The sequence below is a fragment of the Erpetoichthys calabaricus genome, chromosome 2, assembly GCF_900747795.2.
Source record: "Erpetoichthys calabaricus chromosome 2, fErpCal1.3, whole genome shotgun sequence".
In the NCBI taxonomy this organism is placed as follows: Eukaryota; Metazoa; Chordata; class Cladistia; order Polypteriformes; family Polypteridae; genus Erpetoichthys; species Erpetoichthys calabaricus.
In genome coordinates this window covers 344,844,187-344,872,048 of record NC_041395.2, presented here as the reverse complement: position 1 = coordinate 344,872,048, position 27,862 = coordinate 344,844,187, and the positions used below count along the sequence as shown (strand labels likewise).

General features: G+C 45.5%; 1 protein-coding gene across 1 annotated transcript in view; it reads left to right on the top strand.

Annotated features, from left to right (window-relative positions):
* The first annotated feature begins 9,749 nt into the window (after positions 1–9,749).
* psma1 (proteasome 20S subunit alpha 1) overlaps positions 9,750–27,862 on the top strand; it is a 64,886-nt gene continuing 46,773 nt past the window's right edge. The window contains exon 1 of the mRNA XM_028796079.2: positions 9,750–9,850. Within this exon, the coding sequence (XP_028651912.2) occupies positions 9,848–9,850 (3 nt within the window). The 5' untranslated portion in view covers positions 9,750–9,847. The remainder of the gene's footprint in view (positions 9,851–27,862) is intronic.

The window sequence follows — 27,862 nt, the reverse complement described above, 5'->3', positions numbered from 1 at the left end:
GTGGGTCGGTGGGGGGAGTAGTTCGAGTACCTCCTCAATCCCACCTACATGCCTTCCAATGAGGAAGCAGAGCCTGGGGACTCAGAGGTGGGCTCCTCCATCTCTGGGACTGAGGTCACCGAGGTGGTCAAAAAACTCCTTGGTGGCAGGGCCCCGGGGGTGGATGAGATACGCCCGGAGTTCCTCAAGGCTCTGGATGTTGTAGGACTGTCTTGGTTGACAAGTCTCTGCAACATCGCATGGACATCAGGGACAGTGCCTCTGGATTGGCAGACTGGGGTGGTGGTCCCCCTCTTTAAGAAAGGGGACCGGAGGGTGTGTTCCAACTACAGAGGGATCACACTCCTCAGCCTCCCTGGAAAAGTCTATTCAGGGGTCCTGGAGAGGAGGGTCCGTCGGATAGTCGAGCCTCGGATTCAGGAGGAACAGTGTGGTTTTCGTCCTGGTCGCGGAACAGTGGACCAGCTCTACACCCTTAGCAGAGTCCTGGAGGGTGCATGGGAGTTCGCCCAACCAGTCTACATGTGTTTTGTGGACTTGGAAAAGGCGTTCGACCGTGTCCCTCAGGGAATCCTGTGGGGGGTGCTCCGAGAGTATGGGGTACCGGCCCCCCTGATAAGGGCTGTTCAGTCCCTGTACGATCGTTGTCAGAGCCTGGTCCGCATTGCCGGCAGTAAGTCGAACCCGTTTCCAGTGAGAGTTGGACTCCTCCAGGGCTGCCCTTTGTCACCGATTCTGTTCATAACTTTTATGGACAGAATTTCTAGGTGCAGCCAGGGTGTTGAGGGGGTCCGGTTTGGTGGACTCAGGATTGGGTCACTGCTTTTGGCAGATGATGTTGTCCTGTTTGCTTCATCAGGCCATGATCTTCAGCTCTCTCTGGATCGGTTCGCAGCCGAGTGTGAAGCAGCTGGGATGGGAATCAGCACCTCCAAATCCGAGACCATGGTCCTCAGCCGGAAAAGGGTGGAGTGCCCTCTCAGGGTTGGTAGCGAGATCCTGCCCCAAGTGGAGGAGTTCAAGTATCTCGGGGTCTTGTTCACGAGTGAGGGAAGAATGGAGCATGAGATCGACAGGCGGATCGGTGCGGCATCCACAGTGATGCGGGCTCTGCATCGGTCTGTCGTGGTGAAAAAGGGGCTGAGCCGTAAGGCAAAGCTCTCAGTTTACCAGTCGATCTATGTTCCTACCCTCACCTATGGTCATGAGCTATGGGTAGTGACCGAAAGAACGAGATCGCGAATACAAGCGGCTGAAATGAGTTTCCTCCGCAGGGTGTCTGGGCTTTCCCTTAAAGATAGGGTGAGAAGCTCAGTCATCCGGGAGGGGCTCAGAGTAGAGCCGCTGCTCCTCCGCATCGAGAGGAGTCAGATGAGGTGGCTCGGGCATCTGATCAGGATGCCTCCTGGACGCCTCCCTGGTGAGGTGTTCCGGGCACGTCTAACCGGAAGGAGGCCCTGGGGAAGACCCAAGACACGCTGGAGGAACTATGTCTCCCGGCTGGCCTGGGAACGCCTTGGGATTCTCCTGGAAGAGCTAGAAGAAATGGCTGGGGAGAGGGAAGTCTGGGCATCTCTGGTCAAGCTGCTGCCCCCGCGACCCGACCTCGGATAAGCGGAAGATGATGGATGGATGGATGACATCAAGCATAAGCTGATGAAGTCCAAGATCACCAAGGAATTCTATCGTCGACTGCGACTTTCCTCAAAACAGAGTTCGGTTCAAGGAATAAGATTTCAACCATAAGCAGTCTGGCTGTACCACTTGTCCTATAACAGTACACCTTTGGCATCATCTTGTGGTCCTCTTTGGAGCTAAGAAACATGGAGCGCAAGACCAGAAAACTCCTCACGATGCATGGCCTTCATCTTTCCGAAAGCAAACATAGAGTGTCACTAAATGTCTCAATACCAAGGAAGCTGAGGACTTCCAGAGCTTGTGACAGTAGAGTACCATGAGTGGACCAGTGTGTAAAGGACACATGATACTTCAGCAGGGCTTGAATCGCAGCATTTGCGTGACTTTTATTTTGATAAGTTATTGAGTTTCCTGGTTTGCATAATTAATTGTGCAGTTTGCCGGGAATAGGAAAGGAAAATGGCGACATATGGAGTTAACAAACAAGCACCTCGCTGAAAAGTGAACAAGGTATTAATTTCTCTGTTATATGTAAAACAAATGTTACGAATGTTTATGTTAAGTTATTTATATGCCTTTTATTTGTACTTTGCCTTTTATAGCTCTTACGGTGTGTTTATGAAACAAGGTTACGGAAACGAAAATAAACATTCATAAACCATCAGTCTGAGAGTTGACCATCATTCAGCCGGGGTCGCTACACAGTGGGGGGCTACTGTGACTGCAGCTCAAACACAACCAAGCATTGCACAAGTGCAAGTCCATTGTGAAGAGGGGCATTGAGATAAACAAAAAGATATGGGTTGCCCAAAGCCATTAGCGCTAGCAGTGAGAAGACCAAGCAGTTACTCAAGTCCAAGATCATGGAGGCCAGAAGGCAGTGCTACATGGAGAAGCCATTGCACAGCCAGTTCTTCAACAACCTGGACACGCTGTATATCGAGAAGGACCTGACGCAAAGTGCAGGTCTCAAGGGGGAAACTGAAAACCTCATCACAGCCACTCAAGATCAGGCCTTGAACACCCGGTACCACCAGACATATATCATGGGCACATCAGTCAACAGTAATGCCATCTGTGTGATGAAGCTGAGGAGACCATCATCCACATAGTGTCTGGATGCCGTGTTCTGACCCCAAAGGAATATCTTGAACGTCACAACAATGTTAGTATGTACCTGCGCTGGGCGTGATGTCAACAGACAAGTGTTACAAGCATATACCAGACATGGTGGTTGACATTGAAGACTGTGTCATCATGTGGGACAATACTATTCCCACAAACCGTACCATCCCTGCTAACAGGCTGGACATCGTGTTCCATGACAAGAAGAGCAAGTCGTGCGTCTTCATTGATGTGACGATCCCAGATGACAACAACATCCTGAGCAAAGAGGCAGAGAAGATCGTCAAACATAAAGACCTAGAGATCGAAGTCAGATGCATGTCGAACATAAGGACAAGAGTGGCTCCAATAGGCGTATGCACACTGGGATCCATCAAGACCAGGTTCCAAGAGCAGCTGGATAAACTTCCATGTAGAGTCAACGTGAAGAGAGATCCAGAAGATCACACTCCTCGGGACGGCCCACATTCTTCGACGAATCCTCAGCTGAACAACAAGCTGAGTTCACATCCTGAGTAGTCTGATTGACCTCCGACAATGCACCAGCCTATCATAGAGCACTAAGAGAAGGGTAAAAATAATAATAATCAATAATGTGTTAAATCTTTTACAATTATAAAAACACAAACCAGTCCTCCCTGCGTGGAGTTTGCATGTTCTCCCTGTGTCTATGTGGGTTTCCTCCCACAGTCCAAAGACATGAAGGTTAGGTGCATTGACGATTCCAATTTGTCCCGAGTGTGTGCTTGGTGTGTGGGTGTGGGTGTGCCCTGTGGTGGGGTGGCGCCCTGCCTTGTGCCCTGTGTTGGCTGTGATTGGCGCCAGCAGACCCCCGTGACCCTGTAGTTAGGATATAGCGGGTTGGATACTGGATGGATGGATGGAAAAACACAAACCCCTGAGATTCAAAACTGTTTTTTCTTGATTTAATCTTTGCAAACTTTTCTTGTAAATCCATTTTCCATGTTCATTCACTCTCCACTAATGAGGTTGCTGAGAATTATGTCAGTTACACTTATCCTTATATAGGTTGTAGGAAAAATCACAGAAAAGCATGAAGAGTTGCGGCACCCGCAAGCAAATGCCATATAACTGTAAGAAAATGCAGTTACACAAACACATTAAAACAGAGAAATCGTCTTGACAGACGCGAATCTAAGCTTTGATTGCCTCCAGATGGTGCATTGTCTTCCAGTAATAAGTACTTCAAGCAGGAAGAGGCGGGTCCAGGTGGGTGGACACTGGAAGTGATGTCAAGGGTGGTAAAGCTGTCAATCTTCCAGTCTGCAGAGAGGGGAAAAGAAAAGGTGTTAGTAACTAGATAGATAGATAGATAGATAGATAGATAGATAGATAGATAGATAGATAGATAGATAGATTCTTTATTAAATTCCCATACTCCAGCAGCAGCATACTGATAAAGAACAACATTAAATTAAAGAGTGACAACAATGCAGGTATACAGACAGACAATAACTTTGTATAATGTTAATGTTTACCCCCCCGGGTGGAACTGAAGAGTTGCATAGTGTGGTGGAGGAACGATCTCCTCAGTCTGTCAGTGGAGCAGGACGGTGACTGCAGTCTGTCTCTGAAGCAGCTCCTCTGTCTGGAGATGATCCTGTTCAGTGCATGCAGTGGATTTTCCATAATTGATAGGAGCCTGCTTAGCGCCCGTCACTCTGCCACGGATGTCAAACTGTCCAGCTCCATGCCAACAATAGAGCCTGCCTTCCTCACCAGTTTGTCCAGGCGTGAGGCGTCTTTCTTCTTAATGCTGCCTCCCCAGCACACCACCGCGTAGAAGAGGGTGCTCGCCACAACCGTCTGATAGAACATCTGCAGCATCTTATTGCAGATGTTGAAGGACACCAGCCTTCTAAGGAAGTATAACCGACTCTGTCCTTTCTTACTCCCTACTACTACTACTATCAACTCCCATCTCTGTCAGCTTGTCCCTAAGGAGCAGAGGTTGGATGGTGTTGAAGGCACTAGAGAAGTCCAGAAACAAAATTCTTACAGCACCACTGCCTCTGTCTCTGTCCAAGTGGGAGAGGGATCGGTGTAGCATGTAGATGATGGTATCATCCGCTCCCACATTCTCCTGGTATGCGAACTGCAGAGGGTTGAGGGCTTGGTGGACCTGTGGCCTTAGGTGGTGAAGCAGCAGCTGCTCTATGGTCTTCATCACATGTGACATCAGAGCGACAGGCCGGAAGTCGTTCAGCTCACTAGGACGTGATATCTTTGGGATGGGGGTGATGCAAGATGTTTTCCAAAGCCTCGGGACTCTCCCCTGTTCCAGGCTCAGGTTGAAGATATGCTGTAGAGGACTCCCCAGCTCCAGCGCACAGACCTTCAGCAGTCATGGCGATTCTCCATCTGGACCTACTGCTTTGCTGGCACAAAGTCTCCTCAGCTCTCTGCTCACCTGCGCTGCTGTAATTGTGGGTTGGGGGAAACTCTCTCCTATGCTGGCATCAGCCGAAGGATGGTTGGAGGGTGCAGTACTCTGAGATGAGAATGGGTTAGGGTGGTCAAACCTGTTAAAGAAGTTGTTCATCTGGTTTGCTCTCTTCACATCTCTCTCGATGGTGGCACCCCGCTTCGAGCTGCAGCCAGTGATGATCTTCATCCCATTCCACACTTCCTAGCGCCACCCTGTGTTACGGCAGGAGATTGCCATCACCCATGTCCTTAAGTTGTCCCCAATGTGTTAACAGTATATAATGAAAGTTTTCTGACCCCTTTACTTTTTACACATTTTGATTTGCTACAGCCTTGTGCGACAATCATTTCAATTAATTTTTTTCCTCTCATCGACCAACACTCAATGCCCTAGAGTTGCAAAGCGGAAACAGGATTTTAGAAATGACTGCAGATTTATTAAAAATAAATAAGTGAAATATCCCATTGACACAAATATTCAGACCCTTTACTCTGTGCTTAGTTTGGCTTATGTACTGTATATACACGGTATAAACTTCACACAAATGACTGCTACATTGTTATTCTGTTATGCAAATACAATAAATCAAACATAACCATGATAACATCAATCTATATACTGTATACAAAAGCCAAATACTGTACCACTAATAATAATAATAATTCTTTGCATTTATATAGTGCTTTTTCTCACAACTCAAAGTGCTCAGCGATTGCAGGGTAAGGGACTTGCTCAAGGGCCCAACAGAGCAGAGTCTCTTTTTGGCATTTACGGGATTCGAATCAACAACCTTCCGATTGCCAGTGCAGATCCCTAAGCCTCAGAGCCACCACTATCATAAAATCTCCCGAACCATGAGGACTTGGGACTTGAAATTTGGAATGTAGGTTACCCTTTAGCCCATAGGTGCTTGCTAAGTTTTAAAAATTTCGTGGTTCCAGCACAAAATTTCTTCTAGTTATTTAGACCCATTTGTATGTCTGTCCGCTTTTCATGAGAAAACTACTTAACAGATTTAGATCGGGTTGTTTTCTATAATGTGTTTGAACTTTCCGGTTGATTTTGCGACTTCTCTCATCGCGCTAAGTATCACAGTTCGCTTGCAGGAGCGATTTATTAGCACGAATTCCAGAAAGACTCCTCGTGCTGCGGGGCGGGGGGCGGGGCCCTCCTCACTCACGTGTCTGCTTTGGGGCGTAACCTTAACTCCGCTTAGTTAGCAAATGAGAGAACTACTTCACGGATTTAGATCTTTTTTTTTTTCTATAATTTGCTTGAACATTCCGGTTGATTTTGCGACTTCTGTCATTGCGCTAAGAATCAGAGTTCGCTTACAGGAGCGATATATTCATGCTAATCCAAGACAGATGCTGCGGGCCGAGGGGAGGGGGAACAGTGACGCCAGGAGTGGGCGGGGCGCTCGTCACTGTCCTGTTTCACTGCTCCGTGGGCGACGTCGCACGGGATGGCTAGTATGTATATAAAAACACCCACCGAACAGTGCCCATCCCTTGACTACTACATTATAAGTTTTTTTTCTGTAGTTTATATTACAATTTACTCACAAATATAGAACTCTAACTAGTCTGTCGAGTTGTGAGAAACATATCTTAATGAGCACACAAGTGAAAAAATAATCGCACTCCTTGTAGTATTCAATGTAATTTGCACCCGTGTGCCCACTGATTACTTCTAATTGGCAGCATTTTGATACAATTACAACCTCTACCTTGAGCATTGGAAAGGCGCTTTATAAATCTTCTTTTTCTTTTGGCTGCTCCCGTTAGGGGTCACCACAGTGGATCATCTTCTTCCATATCTTTCTGTCCTCTGCATCTTGTTCTGTTACACCCATCACCAGCATGTCCCCTCTCACCACATCCATTAACCTTCTCTTAGGCCTTCCTCTTCCTTATCATCCTTCTCCCAATATACCCAGCATCTCTCCTCTGCACATGTCCAAACCAACGCAATCTCGCCTCTCTGACTTTGTCTCCCAACCGTCCAACCTGAGCTGACCCTCTAATGTCCTCAATTCTAATCCTGTCCATCCTCATCACACCCAATGCAAATCTTAGCATCTTTAACTATGCCACCTCCAGCTCTGTCTCCTGTGCCACTATCTCCAGACCATATAACATAGCTGGTCTCACTACCGTCCTGTAGACCTTCCCTGTCACTCTTGCTGTTACCCGTCTGTCACAGATCACTCCACTCTTCTCCACCCATTCCACCCTGCCTGCACTCTCTTCTTCAGCTCTCTTCCACAATCCCCATTACTCTGTACTGTTGATCGTATTCTTCTTCTTTTGGCTGCTCTGGTTAGCGGTTGCCACAGCAGATCATCTTCTTCCATATCTTTCTGTCCTCGTCATCTTGCTCTGCCACACACATCACCTGCATGTCCTCTCTCACCAGATCCATAAACCTTCTCTTAGGCCTTCCTCTTCTCCTCTTACCTGGCAGCTCTATCCTTAGCACCATTTTCCCAATATACCCAGCATCTCTCCAAACCAACGCCATCTCACCTCTCTGACTTTGTCTCCCAAACATCCCACCTGAGCTGACCCTCTAATGTCCTCATTTCTAATCCTGTCCATCCTCATCACACCCAATGCAAATCTTAGCATCTTTAACTATGCCACCTCCAGCTCTGTCTCCTGTGCCACCGTCATAAGCCCATGTAAGCTGGTCTCACTGCCATCCTGTAGAACTTCCCTGTCACTCTTGCTGATACCCGTCTGTCACAGATCACTCCTGACACTCTTCTCCACCCATTCCACCCTGCCTGCACTCTCTTCTTCACTTCCCTTCCACAATCCCCATTACTCTGTACTGTTGATCCCAAGTATTTAAACTCATCCACCTTCGCCAACTCTACACCCTGCATCCTCACCATTCCACTGACCTTCCTCTCATTCACACACATGTATTCTGTCTTGGTGGTCCTACTAACCTTCATTCCTCTCCTCTCATATCTCCACTTCTCCAGGGTCTCCTCCACCTGCAGATCACAATGTCATCAGCAAACATCACAGTCCACGGGGACTCCTGTCTAATCTCGTCTGTCAACCTGTCCATCACCATTGCAAATAAGAAAGGGCTCAGAGCCAATCCCTGATGAAATCCCACCTCCGTCACTCCCACCGCAGACCTCACCACTGTCACACTTCCCTTGTACTTATCCTGTACCATTCTTACATACTTCTCTGCCACTCCCGACTTCCTCATAAAATACCACAGCTTCTCTCAGGCCCCCTGTCCTCTGCTTTCTCCAGGTCCACAAAGACACAATGCGTGTCTGGCCTTCTTTAAACTTCTCCATCAACACCCTCAGAGCAAACATCGCATCTCTGGTGCTCTTTCTTGGCATAAAAGCATCCTGCTGCTCACTAATCATCACCTCACTTCTTAACTGAGCTTCCACTACTCTTTCCCATAACTTCATGCTGTGGCTCATCAGTTTTATCCCCCTGTAGTTACAACAGTCCTGCACATCCCCCTTATTCTTAAATATCAGCACCAGTACACTTCTCAGGCCTCCTCTCACTTTTCAAGATTCCATTAAACAATGTGTTTTAAAACTCCACTGCCATCTTTCCTGAACACCTCCATGCTTCCACAGGTATGTCATCTGGACAAACAGCTTTTCCATTCTTCATCCTCATCATCGCTGTCCTTACTTCCTCCTTGCTAATCCATTGCACTTCCTGATTCACTATCTTCACATCACCCAACCTCTTCTCTCTCTCGTTCTCTTCATTCATCAGCCTCTCAAAGTACTCTTTCCATCTGCTCAACACACTCTCCTCGCTTGTGAGTACGTTTCCATCTTTATCCTTTATTACCTTAACCTGCTGCACATCTTTACCAGCTCGGTCCCTCTGTCTTACCAATTGGTACAGATCCTTTTCTCCCTCCTTAGTGTCCAACCTCTCATACAACTCATCATACGGAAATTAGGAAAGGCGCTATATAAATAAAATGGATTATTATTGTTATTACGGTGGCGTAGTGGTAGTGCTGCTGCCTTGCAGTTAGGAGACCTAGGTTCGCTTCCCGGGTCCTCCCTGCGTGGAGTTTGCATGTTCTCCCTGTGTCTGCGTGGGTTTCCTCCGGGTGCTCTGGTTTTCTCCCACAGTCCAAAGACGTGCAGGTTAGGTGCATTGGCGATCCTAAATTGTCCCTAGTGTGTGGGTGTGTGTGTGTGTGCCCTGCGGTGGGCTGGCACCCTGCCCGGGGTTTGTTTCCTGCCTTGCGCCCTGTGCTGGCTGGGATTGGCTCCAGCAGACCCCGTGACCCTATGTTAGGATATAGCAGGTTGGATGATGGATGGATGTTAATATTACCTAAAAGGTAAAAGAAACGTACACATTTAAATCTAAGGCAAATAAAACCAAAAATTGAAATATTAATAGACCAGAATACTAAACAACGAGATCGATTAAATGTAACAAGGCCATTCCCTTGGCGTCTGTGCGTGGCGCCGTTATTCCCTCATTTAAAGAAAGCGCTCGTCTATCGATCGTGCCGCTCTCTACTTCCTATGCCTGACCCGGCTTCTGGCGTCCGCAAGACGGAACTAATCGCTTGCGCAGTGCAAAATCACTTCATCAGGTTCCGGTAGCGGGAAACATGGTGAGTCTAAGTGGGAACCTCGATAATCGCTGTGTTTAAGTCACTAAGCAGACAGGTCGTGTTTGTCGGAGGATGTCTTGAAGGGGTCGCTCTCTTGTAGTATCGCTCGCCTATTGCAGGGGATGATAAGCGTGTCTTTTTAAAGCGGTACGAAACGAGTGGGGGATGGGAGGGTGAGTAAGCGTTTGCTATTGAGGGGCGCCTTTAGCGAAACACGCGAGTGTGTGAAATAAAACGGAAGGTTACTGATGAAATGTCTTCAATGGGTGCTTGTCACGGAGGGCTTTGCTAAACGCAGGTGCACATTATTGCGCTGGGAGACGATTCGCCTCGGCAGTTAGTGATTTGGGCCTAGGCGGCGTTTTTAATAAAGACGGTAGGAACCGAGCCAAGGAGCTCAAGTGCCGGGAGATCTTCAGTCACAATAGTGCGACTTTACACCAACATGTTAAGGGGTGACCGGACAGATTGTACCCGTTTTGTGCTTAACGGAGGAGGGCGCCGTGCAACACGGCCGCTTTCACTTTCTATTTCGGCTAATGACGAGGCTTTGGAGGAGACAAGGCTGGCGGTGTTTGTAACGGGCACCGGGAAAGGCTCCTGTCATCGAGAAGCACCCAGAGTGGGGTCTGTTAGCCGAGAGGTTGTGTCCCAGTCGGCCAGTTCACTTTTATTTTGTGAGGTGGATGATCGCTCAAATGAATGAGTTTAATGTGGAAGAACTTGGAAGTCTAAAATACCAAACCTACAACAGACAGAAGGAGTGGAGTGATTTATACACCGGCACACATTTATTTGGAGGTTTCTTACCCCTTAACCACTCGCACCATTTCTCATCCCATAAGTACTCGCGCGGTGTATTTTATGCACCAGTATTAAAAGGGCTATTTATATGCACGTTGTGAGGTTGTAATATAAAACTTCGCAATAATTTTAAATTGTACACGTTTTTAATGTAATTTAATACCATATTACTGAATAGTATGACACAGTCTAAGACAGGGGTCCCCAACTCTGGTCCTGGAGGGCCCAAGTGGCTGCAGGTTTTCATTTTAACCCTTTTCTTTACGAGTGCACTGTTTTTACGGCTAATTAACTCTTTTTCCATTCATTTTAATTGACTTGCTTTTTTAATATTTGATTCCCCGAATTTCTTCATCGTTCCTCCGAATTGCTGCTTTTCTTTCTTTAAATGGCATCCAAATGTGAAGTGAGGGAGCCAACAGAAGAGCACCTAACTCGGGTCCTCAAACTCCAACCAGTTGTTTCATTAGGTGCTGATTCTTGTCGTTAATTAAACTCGTTCTTTAATTCCATGGCTTGTTGCTTCTCTCATTGTGTAATTGAATACACATCCGACATTGTGGATTTTCTGTTTTCTAAGAGCACAGTTAAAATAGATAGATAGATACTTTATTAATCCCAATGGGAAATTCACATTCTTCAGCAGCAGCATACTGATACAATAAATAATATTAAATTAAAGAATGATAATAATGCAGGTGAAAAAACAGACAATAACTATGTATAATGTTAAATGTTAACGTTTACCCCCCCGGGTGGAATTAAAGAGTCGCATAGTTTGGGGGAGGAACAATCTCCTCAATCTGTCTGTGGAGCAGGACGGTGACAGCAGTCTGTCGCTGAAGCTGCTCTTCTGTCTGGAGATGATACTATTAAGTGGATGCAGTGGATTTTCCATAATTGATAGGAGCCTGCTGAGCGCCCTTCGCTCTGCCACAGATATTAAACTGTCCAGCTCCATGCCAACAATAGAGCCTGCCTTCCTCACTAGTTTGTCCAGGCGTGAGGCGTCTTTCCTCTTAATGCTGCCTCCCCAGCACACCACTGCGTAGAAGAGGGCGCTCGCCACAACTGTTTGATAGAACATCTGCAGCATCTTATTGCAGATGTTGAAGGAAGCCAGCCTTCTAAGGAAGTATAACCGGCTCTGTCCTTTCTTGCACAGCGCATCAGTATTGGCAGTCCAGTCTAATTTATCATCCAGCTGCACTCCCAGATATTTATAGGTCTGCACCATCTGCATACAGTCACCTTTGATGATCACTGGGTCTATGAGGGGTCTGGTCCTCCTAAAATCCACCACCAGCTCCTTGGTTTTGCTCGTGTTCAGGTGTAGGTGGTTTGAGTCGCACCATTTAACAAAGTCATTGATTAGGTCCCTATACTCCTCCTCCAGCCCATTCCTGATGCAGCCCACGATAGCAGTGTCATCAGCGAACTTTTGCACATGGCAGGACTCCGAGTTGTATTGGAAGTCCGATGTATGTTGGCTGAACAGGACCAGAGAAAGTACAGTCCCCTGTGGCGCTCCTGTGTTGCTGACCACAATGTCAGACGTGCAATTCCCAAGACGCACATACTGAGGTCTGTCTTTAAGATAGTCCACGATCCATGCCACCAGGTATGAATCTAATCCCATCTCTGTCAGCTTGTCCCTAAGGAGCAGAGGTTGGATTGTGTTGAAAGCGCTAGAGAAGTCTAGAAACATAATTCTTACAGCACCACTGCCTCTGTCCAAGTGAGAGAGGGATCGGTGTAGCATATAGATGATGGCATCTTCCGCTCCCACCTTCTCCTGATATGCAAACTGCAGAGGGTTAAAATATTTAGGGGACCTGAGCAGATCAACATTCCTGAAACCTTCACCTTTCTTTATTTTCAGGTATTGTATGGTAGACACAGTTTCCTGGTATGTTTTGGTTCATTTTGTCTCTCACTATTGTTTGGCTGACAATTAAGGGGTCCGAATCTTAAAGAGCAAATCAATTAAAATGAATTCAAAAGAAGTTAAATAGCAGCAAAAACAGATCACTCATTAAGAAAAGGGTTAGAATGAAAACCTGCAGCCACTGCGGCCCCCCTCCAGGACCGGAGTTTGACACCCCAGGTCTAGGACTGTCTGAAAATAAACCTGATCCACTTCTCCAGTGCTCATTCATCACCAGTCACACTTTCAGTTCCACCCTGGGGGGTAAACGTTAGCATTATTCAAAGTTATTGTCTGTCTGTATACCTGCATTGTTATCACTCTTAAATATTGTTCTTTATCAGTATGCTGCTGCTGGAGTATGTGAATTTCCCCTTGGGATTAATAAAATATCTATCTATCTATCCACTGAAAGATTTGCATATTGATCGCATTTTCTTTAATGTCTCACTACAATCTTCACTAAACATGATTGAAGTGTTTAAAATTATGAAGTGAACTAGCCATCCCCTGCTGGCTTCGCCCGCATATTAGTGAAACAGGACAGTGAGGAAGGCCCCGCCCAGCTCTCTACTCCTGATGTCACTCTTCCCCCTTCCCTTGGCCCGCAGCCTCTGTCTCAGATTAGTGTAAATATATCGCTCCAGCAAGCCAACTACGATATTCAGCGCAATGAGAGAAGTCGCAAAATCAACCGGAATGTTCAAGCAAGTTATAGAAAAAAACAGATCTAAATCTGTTAAGTAGTTGTCTCATTAGCTAGCTAAGCGGAGATAATGAACACCCCGAGGCTGGTGTGTGAGTAAAGAGGGCCCTGCCTGGCTCCCCACTCCTGACGTCATGCTTCCCCCTCCCCTCGGCCCACAGCTTCTGTCTCAGATTTGCACGAATAAATCGCTTCTGCAAGCGAACTATGATACTTAGCAGAGATGAGAGAAATTGCAAAATCAATCGGAATGTTCAAGCAAATTCTAGAAAAAAAAACAGATCTAAATCCGTTATGTAATTCTCTCGTTTGTTAGCTAAGCGGAGGTAAGGAACGCCCCGAGGCTGGTGTGTGAGTGAGGAGGGCCCTGCGTCCCCTCCCTTTGGTCTGCTGCGTCTCTCTTGGATTCGCGCAAATAAATTGGTACTGCAAGTGAACTCTGATACTTAGCGTGATGAAAGAAGTCGCAAAATCAACCGGAATGTTCAAGCAAATTCTAGGAATAAACCCGATCTAAATCCATTAAGTAGTTCTCTCATTCGCTAGCTAAGCGGAGGTAGTGAACACCCCGAGGCTGGTGTGTGAGTAAAGAGGGCCCTGCCTGACTCCCCACTCCTGACGTCATGCTTCCCCCTCCCCTCGGCCCACAGCTTCTGTCTCAGATTTGCGCGAATAAATCGCTTCTGCAAGCGAACTCTGATACTTAACAGAGATGAGAGAAATTGCAAAATCAACCGGAATGTTCAAGCAAATTCTAGGAATAAACCCGATCTAAATCCATTAAGTAGTTCTCTCGTGAAAAACGGACAGACATACAGATAGACAGACAGATGTTGGATTTTATATACTGTCATATGAAAAAGTTTGGGACCCCCTCTCAGGCTACATAATAATTGACTCTCAACAAAACAGATAACAGTGGTATGTCTTTCATTTCCTAGGAACATCTGAGTACTGCGGTGTTTTCCACACAAAGAGTTTTAGTAAAGCAGTATTTAGTTGTATGAAATTAAATCAAACTAGCCAACTACGGCGTATAATTATGTATTGACGAGTGAACACTTCCTGAAAGACACAGTTGTCCAAATGGGGTGGGTTTGAGGATACGACTGTAGGTGAATGAAAAGACGGAACTCTGGAGGAGGGCAACATACAATTGTCCGTGACTGACAATTGGAGGACCGCCGTCGCACGCTCATTCAGCGATTCACATCCGCGACAAACAAACGGATCTAAATCCGTTAATTAATTCTCTCGTTCGCTAACTAAGTGGAGTTAAGGTCAAGCCCCGAGGCAGACAGGTGTGTGAGGAGGGCCCCGCAGTCAAATTCAAGTTCAAAATGTATTGTCATGTGCACAGTAAGGAAACACGTTTCCCTGTACAATGAAATTCTTTCTGTGTTGTCCACACCAAATGACAAAACCAACGTATAAAGATAAACATAAATAATAAGTAGCAGATAGATAATAAGTAACAGAGCCAGCATAAAGTATAAAACCAGAACAGAAGTATAAAGTGTAAGGTGCATGTAGGTGTGTGATGGACAAGTCAAATACAGTTGTGTGAGGTTGATAGAATGAGGTGGACCACGGTTATAAACTCCAGTCAGTTATTTAGGAGTCTAATGGCCTTGGGAAAGAGGGTTCTTTAGCCTGGAAGTCCTGCATTTCATACTTCTGTACCTCCTGCCTGAGGGTAGAAGTGTGAACAGTTCGTGTTGGGGATGTGTGGGGTCCCTGAGGATCGAGGCAGTTCTCCTGCAGACTCTCTGCAGGCGTTTGCGGTCCATAGCAATAGTGTTGCCGTACCACACAGTGATCCAGCTGGTCAAGATGCTATCAACAATGCCACGTGCAAAAGTTTGCTGACGACACTGCTATCATGGGCTGCATCAGGAGTGGGCAGGAGGAGGAGTATAGAAACCTCATCAAGGACTTTGTTAAATGGTGCGACTTAAACCACCTACAACTGAACACCAGCAAAACCAAGGAACTGGTGGTGGATTTTAGGAGACCCAGGCCCCTCATGGACCCCGTGATCATCAGAGGTGACTGTGTGCAGAGGGTCCAGACCTATAAATACCTAGGAGTGCAGCTGGACGATAAATTAGACTGGACTGCCAATACTGATTCTCTGTGCAAGAAAGGACAGAGCCGCCTGTACTTCCTTAGAAGACTGGCATCCTTCAACATCTGCAGTAAGATGCTGCAGATGTTCTATCAGATGGTTATGGCGAGTGCCCTCTTCTACACAGTGGTGTGCTGGGGAGGCAGCATTAAGAAGAAGGATGCCTCACGTCTGGACAAACTGGTGAGGAAGGCAGGCTCTATTGTAGGGATGGAGCTGGACAGTTTAACATCTGTGGCAGAGCGAAGGGCGCTCAGCAGGCTCCTATCAATTATGGAGAATCCACTACATCCATTAAACAGTGTCATCTCCAGACAGAGGAGCAGTTTCAGCGAGAGACTGCTGTCACTGTCCTGCTCCACTGACAGACTGAGAAGATCATTCCTCCCCCAAACTATGCGACTCTTCAATTCCACCAGAGGGGGTAAACGTTGAACATTATTCAAGTTATTGTCTGTTTTTTTTTTTTTTTTTTTTTTACCTGCATTTTTTTATTACTGTTTAATATTTTTTGCTGCTGGAATATGTGAATTTCCCCCTGGGATTAATAAAGTATCTATCTATCCATCCATCCAGTAAAAGTTGCCGAGGATCTTAGTCGACATACCAAACTTCCTCAGCCTCCTCAGAAAGTACAGCCACTGTTGAGCCCTCTTGACCAGCTGTGTGGTGTTGAGTGTCCAGGTGAGGTCCTCACTGATGTAGACGCCCAGGTATTTAATGCTGCTCACCCTCTGCACTTCAAGCCCTCGGATGAACAGTGGCCAGTGACGTCTTCACTCCTTCCTCATGTCCACTATCATCTCCTTCGTCTTGTCTGTGTTGAGGGTGAGGTTGTTGTCCTCACACCGTGACGCCAGACTGGCCACCTCATCCCCGCCAGCGATGCGTCCAATCACTGCGGTGTCATCTGCGAACTTTAGGATGATGTTATCTTTGTGGGAGGTGACGCAGTCGTGGTTGAACAGGGTGTAGAGGATGGGGCTGAGGACGCATCCCTGTGGGGTGCCTCTGTGTTTGTGATAATGGTGGCTGAAATCCTATTACTAATCATGACAGACGGGCCTGCCAGTCAGAAAGTTTAGGAGCCAGTCACAGAGAGTTGGGTGCAGGCCAAGTGCAGACAGCTTACGGGGGATAACCGTGTTAAAGGCGGAGCTGTAGTCAACAAAGAGCATCCTGATGTAAGAGTCTTTGTTCTCCAGATGGGAGAGGGAATGATGTAGTACGGCCGCGATGGCATCTGAGGTGGACCTGTTGGGCCGGTAGGTATACTGCAGGGGGTCCAGAGTGTCCGGTATGCTGCTCTGAATGTGGGCCAACACTACTCTCTCAAAGCACTTCATGATGATTGGAGTGAGTGCTACCGGCCTGTAATCATTCAGGCGGATGGGTCGGCTTTTTTTAGCAAGGGGGATCGATGATCGTAGTCTTAAAGCGGGACGGAACGATGCGCTGACTGAGGGAAAGGTTGAAGATGGAGCGGAGAACATCAGTCAACTCGTTGGCACATGCTTTGAGAGCCCGCCCAGGGATGTTGTCTGGTCCTGCTGCCTTATGGGGGTTGATCTTCCTTAGTGCTTTGTGTACCTGACTTGAAGAGACCATTAGGGGAGGGGAGGGGGGTTGTGTGGTCCAGGTGTGTATGTGTGTGTGTGTCTCCACTCTGTGCTGTTGCTGTATGTCTCAAAGCAGGTGTAGAAAGTGTTGAGATCATCCGGCAGACTGTCAGTGGAGCTGATTGTGCTGGTGGTGGTCCTGTAGCCTGTGATGTGCTGTAGCAAATTATAGAAAAAAACCTGATCTAAATCCGTTAAGTAGTTCTCTCGTGAAAAGCGGACAGACAGACAAACGGGTCTAAAAAACTATAAGAAATTTCGCATTTGGACCACGAAATTTTTAAAACCGTTTCTTAGCAAGCACCTATGGGCCAAGGGTAACCTACATTCCAAATTCCAAGTCCTTATGGCTCGGGAGATTTTGTGATGAGTGAGTCGGTGGTATTTGGCTTATAGATTAGCCCAGTGGATCGAGACTGTTATTTTATAATGAGTTCATCAAGAACACGGGATCACATTTGGAAACTTGTTAAGGGTAAATTTCACACAAACATTAGGAAGTTTTCCTTCACTTAGAGAACCAGAGACACTTGGAATAAGCGACCAAGTAGTGTGGTAAACAGTAAGATTTAGGGACTTTCAAAACTCGACTTGATGTTTTTTTGGAAGAAATAAGTGGACAGGCCTGGCAAGCTTTTTTGGGCTGACTGGCCTGCTCTCGTCCAGATTGTTCTAATGTATATCTATGATGGCTAACACGGTACAACACCCTACACTACTAATACAAAAAGGTAAAAGAAACCTACACATTTAAATCAAAGCAAATAAAAACAAAAATCATTTCTTTGAAATATTTATAGACCAGACTACTAAACCACGAGATCGATTTGATGTAACAATGGCATTCCCTTGTATGGCACAAAAACCCGCAGCCGCGCAGAGTTGACGATGTGCATCAGTGCGCAGTGCTGTTATTCCCTCGTTTAAAGAAAGTGCCCGTCTATCGATGGTGCTGCTCTCTACTGGCTATGCCTGACCCGGCTTTTGTGGTCCACTTGTTGAATGTTCTTTGCAGACAAAGTCATTGCAAGAAGAACATGTCATCGTTGTGATGTGTTCTTAAGTACCCGCGTAGTGTACCAAATGGACCATATGGAACTGGCGACTGTGCATCCACTCATTAAACCAGCTTGGGGGGGGGCACACTGGAGGGAAACCATTGTGACACTGGACTTGTAGTGAATCAAGCTGAGGACAGATGCCGGTAGGTTCAAGTTAAAGGACACTGGACAAAAATAACAGAGACTGGTGTACAAAATAACACCAGTGCGAGTAGTTAAGGGTTAATAATCATAAATATGTTCTCATTACTCAGGTGACTTGGAAGAAGTGAGTACAGTTGCACTAGTTAGTCTCGACGGATCTTTAGCTCCGTTAATCTAAACAGATACAGTCGTGTGAAAAAGTAAGTGCACCCCATAGGAATTGTTGACTTTTTTCAACATATTTGAACAGGCAAACACTTGAGCTTCATTTAAGCAGCACCTTACAGGTAAAGGTGATTTACCTGAACAAATGACACACAAAACTCATTATGAAAGGCACTGTATAAGCAAACTACAACTCAACATCAGAGAAATGTGGCCTGAGAGAAGACTGGCACTAGTGGGGCTTTGTGGTGGTTCTGAGGCTAAAGATCTGCGCCGGTATCCAGAAGGCTGCTGGTTCAAATCCCCATTACTGCCAAAAAGAGATCCTACTCTGCTTGGCCGTTGAGCATGACCCTAACCTGCAGTTGCTCTATGGGTGCTGTACAATGGCTGACCCTGTGCTCTGACCCCCCCAGGGGTATGTGAAAACTAACAAATTATTAATACAAGGAATTGTATAATGCGGAATAAAGAAAAACAAAATCTCACGGTTATCCTGCCCAAAATGGAGGTTGATTGTATTGTGAATAGAAGAAAACAAAACTCCAGACTGGCTCTGACCCAGATGGAGAAATGGAATTCACCAGAGCCATCAGAAAAGTCTCAGGTTGAAGCACCAAAAAAGGAGAAGAGTCAGAAAGAAAGGGACATGGGTGTGCTTGGGAGTACAGTTGTGTGAAAAAGTAAATACACCCCGATATTTGTACAGGCAAATAGCTGACCTTCATGTAAACAAACACGTCTCCAGGGTCATCCATCCATCCATTACCCAACCCGCTATATATCCTAACTACAGGGTCACGGGGGTCTGCTGGAGCCAATCTCAGCCAACACAGGGTGCAAGGCAGGAAATAAACCCCAGGTAGGGTGCCAGCCCACCGCAGGGCACACACACCAAGTACACACTAGGGACAATTTAGGCTCGCCAATGCACCTAACCTGCATGTCTTTGGACTGTGGGAGGACACCGGAGCACCCGGAGGAAACCCACGTAGACACAGGGAGGACCCAGGAAGTGAACGACCACTAAAATGAAGTACAGTAATCCCTCTCCACTTCGCGGTTCACTTTTCGCGGATTCACGACTTCGCGGATTTTATATGTAAGCATATCTAAATATATAACGCAGATTTTTCGCTTCTTCGCGGGTTTCTGCGGACAATTAGCCTTTTTACTTCTGATAGTTGCTTCCTCAGTTGGTTTGCCCAGTTGATTTCATACAAGAGATGCTATTGGCGGATGGCTGAGAAGCTACCCAATCAGAGCACGCAGTTAAGTTCCTGTGTGCTGCTGATTGGCTCAGCGACGCAGTGCTGCATTAACCAGGAAGTCTCATCTCATCTCACTCATTCAACATTAACGTGCTCTTTATACTGCATTCAGGGGATCATCACTTTCATCGTCATCATTTTTACTGCGCAGCATATTCATCACGTCATATATAGCTACGTGTACTTTGCTATACAGTAAGTGTAAACTTATCTACCGATTTCATATTGCTTAGCAGTTGTCCCTGTTATTAATAGAGTAAAGGGTGGGTTGTAAACAATACAGGGAGGGTTTAAAAACGTCCAAATACACGTTAAATAATTAAATAAATATGGTGTCCCTACTTCGCTGAAATTCAGTTATCGCGGTCGGCCTTGGAACCTATCTCCTGCGATAAGTGAGGGATTACTGTATCAAAATGTCACTTAAGCAATAAGTGCTTCATCAGGAATAATTGACTCCTCATTAAGAAACTGGGTTGCAACAAAAACCTGCAGCCACTGTGACCCTCCAGGACCACCATTGCCCAATGCTGTTCTAGAACCATCTCTTTGTTTGTCCCCACTTCTGCTCTTTATTCCCAAGCTATAGAGTTAGTCGTGTTTTTTTTTTTTTGTGTAAGACCTTGTATATTAGTTTGCCACACAAAATTGTGTTCAAAAGTGAAGCGTATTTTGTAAAGTTAAAATGAAGAAAACTAGCCCACTGTTGCGCTTTCTAATGGAGGTGAAGGTTACTGGAGCCGCAATGTGAAGAAAAACTTTACCGAATATGTCCACTTTGAAGTTGCAAAGGTGGTAGCCGTGTTTACATAAGTTAAAATGTTTCCAAGGTATGATTGTAACAGCAAAAGCAAACGGGGATCTAATAAATGTTATCGTAGATTCTTGGTATTGTTGTCTCGATGTAACAATGCATTTCTTGCTCACTTTTCTGTTTGCAGAAGCCATCATGGGTGGAATTATGGCAACCCGTGGCGTTCCGTGCACACACACACACGATAAAAAGAATGCTCAGAAGATGAAAAAGGCAGAGTGTGTGATAGAGTAGTTTGAAGTGACACAAACTAATTATTGATTTTAAAAGTTGTTTTTTTTAAATGCACGATGAGCCATGCTTGCGGCTGTTGTAATAAAAGAACTAATAGTAATCAGTCCTTGTATACATGGGGAGAACATGCAGATTCCCTGTCTAAGTTGGTGCTGTGAGGCAGGAATGACAGCTCTGTGCTACTTCTCTGCTTATGTTAAAACAACTGTACTAAACTTACAGCTCAGTGGACTGCCATTAATAAACTAGCCTTAACTGTGTGGCGCCCTGTCCAGGTGATGTTTATGTGATGCGTCTTATTATTGCTGGCGTAGGCAACCCTGCCCTGGATTAGGTAGGTAGGTAGGTGTCTGCCCTCTCATAATGTCTATTTAGTTCTTGATTACTTGTTTCACATGAGCTCCATATTCTGTCTTACCGAAGCACACATTTGCATTATCAGTCCATTGGTGGCACAGTGGTAGCGCTGCTGCCTCGCAGTTAGGAGACCCGGGTTCGCTTCTCGGGTCCTCCCTGCGTGGAGTTTGCATGTTGTCCCCGTGTCTGTGTGGGTTTCCTCTGGGTGCTCTGGTTTCCTCCCACAGTCCAAAGACATGCAGGTTAGGTGGATTGGTGATTCTAAATTGGTCCTAGTGTGTGCTTGGTGTGTGGGTGTGTTTGTGTGTGTCCTGCGGTGGGTTGGCACCCTGCCCGGGATTGGTTCCTGCCTTGTGCCCTGTGTTGGCTGGGATTGGCTCCAGCAGACCCCCGTGACCCTGTGTTCGGATTCAGCAGGTTGGAAGATGGATGGATGGATGAAAGAATATAAGCGATCATGTGACTTTTTTTAAAGTTATTATTGTCTAGTTGTCTGAACATAAAGAGCAATTCATATGTGGCCGTCAAGGTGAGATGAGGTGAATCCACGTCCCTGAGGCTGATAGTGTGGCGCAGAGTAAGACGAACGGCGCATGTTTGTAAAGAAAAACGCAACTGTTCTTCTTTTTAAATGGTTGAATCCCATAACATTGGTGCTTAATAAAAAAATAAAACAAATGGATATGCCATTTTGCAATATGTGTGTAATCTCATGATGTGGATCAGTACCGTTAACATTTTTAGCTTGAACAAGTGGACATATCCATTAAGTTTTAAAGCTTTTCATCACTTTTGGGACTGCAGTGCCTTTCACCTTCATTATAAAAGTAGGACAGGCTAGTGATTTTTGTTAAAGGTATAAAATGGTGAAGTTCGTTGGCCCCAGGATCGCGGATCTTGTAGCCCTATTGGCTTCATCAGGTTGTGACCTTGGACACGTACTGGGGTGGTTTGCAGTCGAGTGTGAAGCTGCTGGGATGAGCATCAGCGTCTCCAGGTCTGAGGTCATGGTTCTCAGCTGGGCATTGGTAGAGTGTCCACTGAGGGTTTTGGGATGGGGTGCTGCCTCAAGCGGAGGCGTTTACAGTGGGGGAAATAATTGTTTGATCCTTTGCTGAATTTGTAGGTTTGCTCACTTACAAAGAAATGGAACAGTCTCTAATTTTTATGGTAGTTTCATTTTAATGGAAAGAGACAAAATATCAACCAAAAATCCAGAAAAAAAAACACATTACATAAAAGTTATGAATTGATTTGTATGTCATTGAGTGAAATAAGGATTTGATCCCCTACAACCCAGCCAGAATTCTTGATCCCACTGATTGGCTGTGTGTCCATGTGGTACACAGATTACAATCAATTCCAGATACTCCTGATCTCAACTCTTGATGTGTGTAAAGCACACCAGTCCACAGAATCCATTTCCTCCATTCCAACCTCTCCACCACCACGGGCAAGAGCAAAGAGCTGTCAAAGGATGTCAGGGACAAGACCTGCAAAAGGCTGGAATGGGCTACAAGAAGCTTGGTGAAAAGGTGACAACTGTTGGTGCAGTTATTTGGAAATGGAAGAAATATAAAATGACCATCAATCACCCTCGGTTCTGGAGCTCCATGCAAGATGATGACGAAGGGAGCGGGAGATTGACAGATTAATCAGAGCAGTGCCCACAATTTTGTGGATGTTGTGCCGGTCAGTCATGGTGAAGATGAGAGGTGAGCCAAAAAGCGAAGCTCTCAATGCACTGGTCGATCTACAATTTCAGTCCTCACCTATGGTCAAGAGTTTTGGATAGTGACCGAAAGAAGACGGTCACTGTTACAAGCGACAGAAATGAATTTCCTTTGTGGGATGTCTGGTCTCAGCCTTAGAGTCAGGGTGGGGAGTGCAGAAATTCAGGAGGCACTCAAAATAGAACCACTGCTTCTCTGCATTGAACGAAGCCAGTTGAGGTGGTTCTGGCATCTGATTAGGGTACCTCCTGGATGGTCTTTCGGGCATATCCAACTGGGAGGAGACCGCTGGGCAGGCTTGGGACATGCTGGAGAGATTACATCTCTTGGCTTGTCTTGGAACACCACAGTATGCCACCCCTCCCCCAACCCCCCACTTACCAATCCCAGAAGAGTTGGAGAAGGTGACATGGAAAAGGGATGGATGTCTGGGTGTCATTTGCTCAGGCTGCTGCCTCCGTGACTGTTAGGGAATGAATGAATGGATGGATAAAATATACTTCACTTTTGATGTCGATTTAATGTGGCAAATTAATAAATGCCATGATAGTGAAGAAATAATTTGGACTTGAAAAATACCAAACTTTTTCAAGCCAAACCATTCAATTTTGGTTTTGTCAGACCCAAGAGTCTTTGTTTTTCGCGGTCTTTTTAGTCCTTTTTGCAAACTCTTAAGTGACTTCATGTGTCATCTTGTCACTTTAGATTTATGGAATGTTATGGTTGTCCATCTACAAGTTTCTACCATCTCCATGCAGGTTCTCTGGAACTCAGCCATCTAAGGGGCTTTCTCCCCCAATTGCTCAGGTATATTGTAAAACTAAGAATGCCAAGTATTTCTAAGTACACAATGAGAATAGAAAGATGGCAGTCGGGTAAAAGTAAAAACCTGGAGCCATAGTGGGAAACTCCAATCAACTCCCCTAGAAGTGGCCACTGCCTTGGTGCTCCTAATCTCACGGGTGCAGGCTGACACGGCTAAGGTGATGGCTCTCCAGTTTACTCCCTTCACAGTCTGTCCAGAGTTTAGCAAAAGCTGACACTGCTTAGCGGAGCTGCTTCAAGAAACTGCGCCACAAAGCAGGTGCGTGGTGGAGTCCTCATTATTAATTGAGGAAAGATTGTGTTTCATAAGCTGGAAGACCTCCATAGGGTGGCACATGGATGCAGCTGCTGAACCTTTAGCTGAGTGTGTTCAAGTAATGGCGACATCAGAGAGCGGAGTGAGTCTCATCCATTACAATTTGTTACATTTTAAATTTGACTTTCTGGTCGGTTTCGCTTTAGAGGGTTACTTCAGTGGGTCAGTTTTGTCAATTGATGGTTGTTACTATAAGCAGGTTGGTTGGGCTTCCGATGCCAAACAGATTTTCAAAATGATTTAATTTACCAAATTGATCAGACAATATATTTTCATTTTACGATTACGTTTCAATCATAGAGGTCTTGTGTCGGTACTAAAATTTCAGCTTTGGTGTTGGTACCAGCTTTCGGATGTCAGTACCAAAACAAATAATGGAAAACTCCAAAATTCCCTGTCTTGCTTAAGCCTCCTTGCTGCACAGCCCTTTCTGTTCTGAGACACTCCACGCCGCTTGCCTTTTAAAATCTCGATCACGTCAAAGCAATGGGTAAATTGGAACGGAGGTTGCTACTTTGCTACACGCAGGAAACATCATGTAGAGGGGTCCTTTCCTTGGATTGGCTGGCCCAGCGCGGAGTCTGCTATGGATTGACCAATAGGGGGAGGCAGCTTGATGGCCGAGTTCTCCAGGACTCTGAACCAATCAGAATCGTATTATGTGATACTAGCCGACGCCCGCTGTAGCATACGGCGGTGTAAGAATAGGAACGGAAAACGGTGAGAAAGGAATTCAGAAATCAAGAAGAAATAAATACTTCTTGAAAGACGCAGTTGTGCATAGGTGTTTTGCTGCAACATCGGTGTGACATGTCGGGGCATTTTATCGTCGTAAATCCTGCCTAGGGTTTTCCTTGAAAACCATTCGTACAAATGCTGTTGGATTGGACTGAGCGATTTCATGCATGTGTTTGTATGATTTAGTGAAGGGGTTGATGGTTCTGAGTATGGAATCTAGCTGGAGAAGTACATTTTCGCTGCATGCAGGGTTTGCTTTATTTTGTTAGCGTACTTCAGTAGCTTGCGCTGTGTCAAAAACATACAACTGTCCATATCCTGGCGAGGTAGAAGTGTTGGCGTATAATGGAGAGATTTGGTGATAAATTTGCCCATGTATTTTAAAACAGTATGGTACGTGGCCAGAAGGTTGAGTTATCTGTGCACCCATGGAAGCAAATGCTAGAGAAGAGTTGTATTCTCGAATGTGTGTACGATCATTTTTAGCTTCTGATATTTGCTGTGTAAGAAGCTGTTGTAAAGACACGGGAGCCACAGGCAGCATGGGGAAGGGTTTGGAAGAGGACGAATAGGAATCGAGAAATGCCGTGTCAGCTGCGTGTTGGCGGGACCGGTTTTGAAGTGGAAGAAGGACGAACCAGAAGAGAAATACAGTAATCCCTCCTCCATCGCGGGGGTTGCGTTCCAGAGCCACCCGCGAAATAAGAAAATCCGTGAAGTAGAAACCATATGTTTATATGGTTATTTTTAGAATGTCATGCTTGGGTCACAGATTTGCGCAGAAACACAGGAGGTTGTAGAGAGACAGGAACGTTATTCAAACACTGCAAACAAACATTTGTCTCTTTTTCAAAAGTTTAAACTGTGCTCCATGACAAGACAGAGATGACAGTTCTGTCTCACAATTAAAAGAATGCAAACATATCTTCCTTTTCAAAGGAGTGCAAAGCAAGCAGTCAAAAAAAAAATCAATAGGGCTTTTTGGCTTTTAAGTATGCGAAGCACCGCCGGTACAAAGCTGTTGAAGGCGGCAGCTCACACCCCCTCCGTCAGGAGCAGGAAGAGAGAGAGAGAGAGCCACAGAAAAACAAAGTCAAAAATCAATACGTGCCCTTTTAGCTTTTAAGTATGCGAAGCACTGTGCAGCATGTCCTTCAGGAAGCAGCTGCACACAGCCCCCCTGCTCACACCCCCCTACGTCAGCGCAAGAGAGAGAGAGAGAGAGAGAAAGTAAGTTGGGTAGTTTCTCAGCCATCTGCCAATAGCGTCCCTTGTATGAAATCAACTGGGCAAACCAACTGAGGAAGCATGTGCCAGAAATTAAAAGACCCATTGTCTGCAGAAACCCGCGAAGCAGCGAAAAATCCGCGATATATATTTAAATATGCTTACATATAAAATCCGCGATGGAGTGAAGCCGCGAAAGGCGAAGCGCGATATAGCGAGGGATCACTGTATATATATAAGAGATCATCTACTGTTGAATTCCGCTCTGTACTTGTAATATTTCTATTGCACTATTTTATATTGTATTGAGGATTACTTGTGTTCTGTTGTGTGTACAGGGGGTTCTCGGGTTATGACACAGTTCCGTTCCTACAACAGTGATGTAACCCGAATTTTGGTGTAAGTTGAAACACACCCTAGCCTAAGTTACTTACCTATCCTGACACATTTGCAAAATCATAATCTAGAACATAAAAACAAAACTTAGCCACAGAAAAATGAAAAGGACATAAATATACTGTGCTGTATACTGTACTGTAGTAACAGAAAAAAATGAGGGTTAGAAAAATCCTTACCTTTATTCCTTCTCACGTCTCATTTTTTTTTAAAGTTTATATGGCAGTGAGTGTTGTAAACTTGAAATGTCGTATGTCGAGACATTGTAACCCGAGGATCCCCTGTATTGTGTTGTATTGACACGCACTGCACGCCCAGCCTACCTGGAAAGGAGTCTCTGTTTGAACTGCCTTTCCTGAGGTTTCTTCCATTGTGTTCCCCTAACAATGTTTTTTTTTTGTCGTCTTAGAACAGAGGTGTCGAACTCCGGTCCTGGAGGGCCACAGTGGCTGCAGGTTTTCATTCTTACTATCTTCTTAATTAGTGACCACGTTTTGCTGCTAATTAACTTCTTTTGCTTTAGTTTTAATTAACTTGACTCAGGCCCCTTAGTTGTTTCTTTTTCCTTAATTAGCAGCCAAACAATAATAAGACAGCAAAACAAGCTGCCACATGAATAGCTAACCTGTGCCCATCACACAATATGTGGAAATAAAGAAAAGCGACGGTCTCGGTAAGGCTGATCTGCTCAGGTCACCAAAACATTTTGACAGTGTTCTTAGAAAAAAACAGAAAATCAACAGTTTTGGAAATGTCTGCTGTGGCAAAATGAGAGAAGCAACAAGCTGTGGAATTAAATAACAAGTTTAATTAACAACAAGAATTAACTTCTCATTAAGAAACTGGTTGGAGTGGAATTGATTTGAGTTTGAAGCCCTAATTTAGCTGGTTATCTTTTGGCTCGTTTCACATCTCATTTCTGTTTGGCTGTCATTCAATGAAGAAACAAATCAATTCAGAGAACTGAATCTTTAAAAACAGCGCTATGAAAATGAAGGGAAAAGAAATTAATTATCCGTGAAAGCTGGTCACTGATTAGGAAAAGAGTTGGAATGGAAACCTGCAGCCACTGCGGCCCTCCAGGCCTGGAGTTTGACAAATGTGTCTTAGAGAGTCAAGGTTGGGGGGTGGGGGGGTGCTGTCAAAAGGCAGGGCCTGTTAACACCCATTGCAGCACTCCTTGAGTGATTTCAGTCTATACAAAAAATAAATTGTATTGTACTTCAAGGTTCAAGGTTGCTTTATTTAGTTCTGTTTATTTAGTACATTCTCGGTTGCATCTAATAACAAGACTGAAATGAAACAAATCGAGACGAGACAGGTTAAGGTCAGGCAGTTTGATTTGATAGTGCGTATTTACACAAAAATGGTTACAGGATGCATTTCAAACCGTAATCGTTTTCTCGGATATTCCTTATTAAAAAGTTGTATGGCACGAGGAAGAAAGGAATTTCTGGAGTGATTTGTGTGGCTTTTCAAAGCGACTCTCCTTCCTGATTTACTAAAGTTCACGGAGTAGGCGGAGTGGTGGCTCTGAGGCTAGGGAT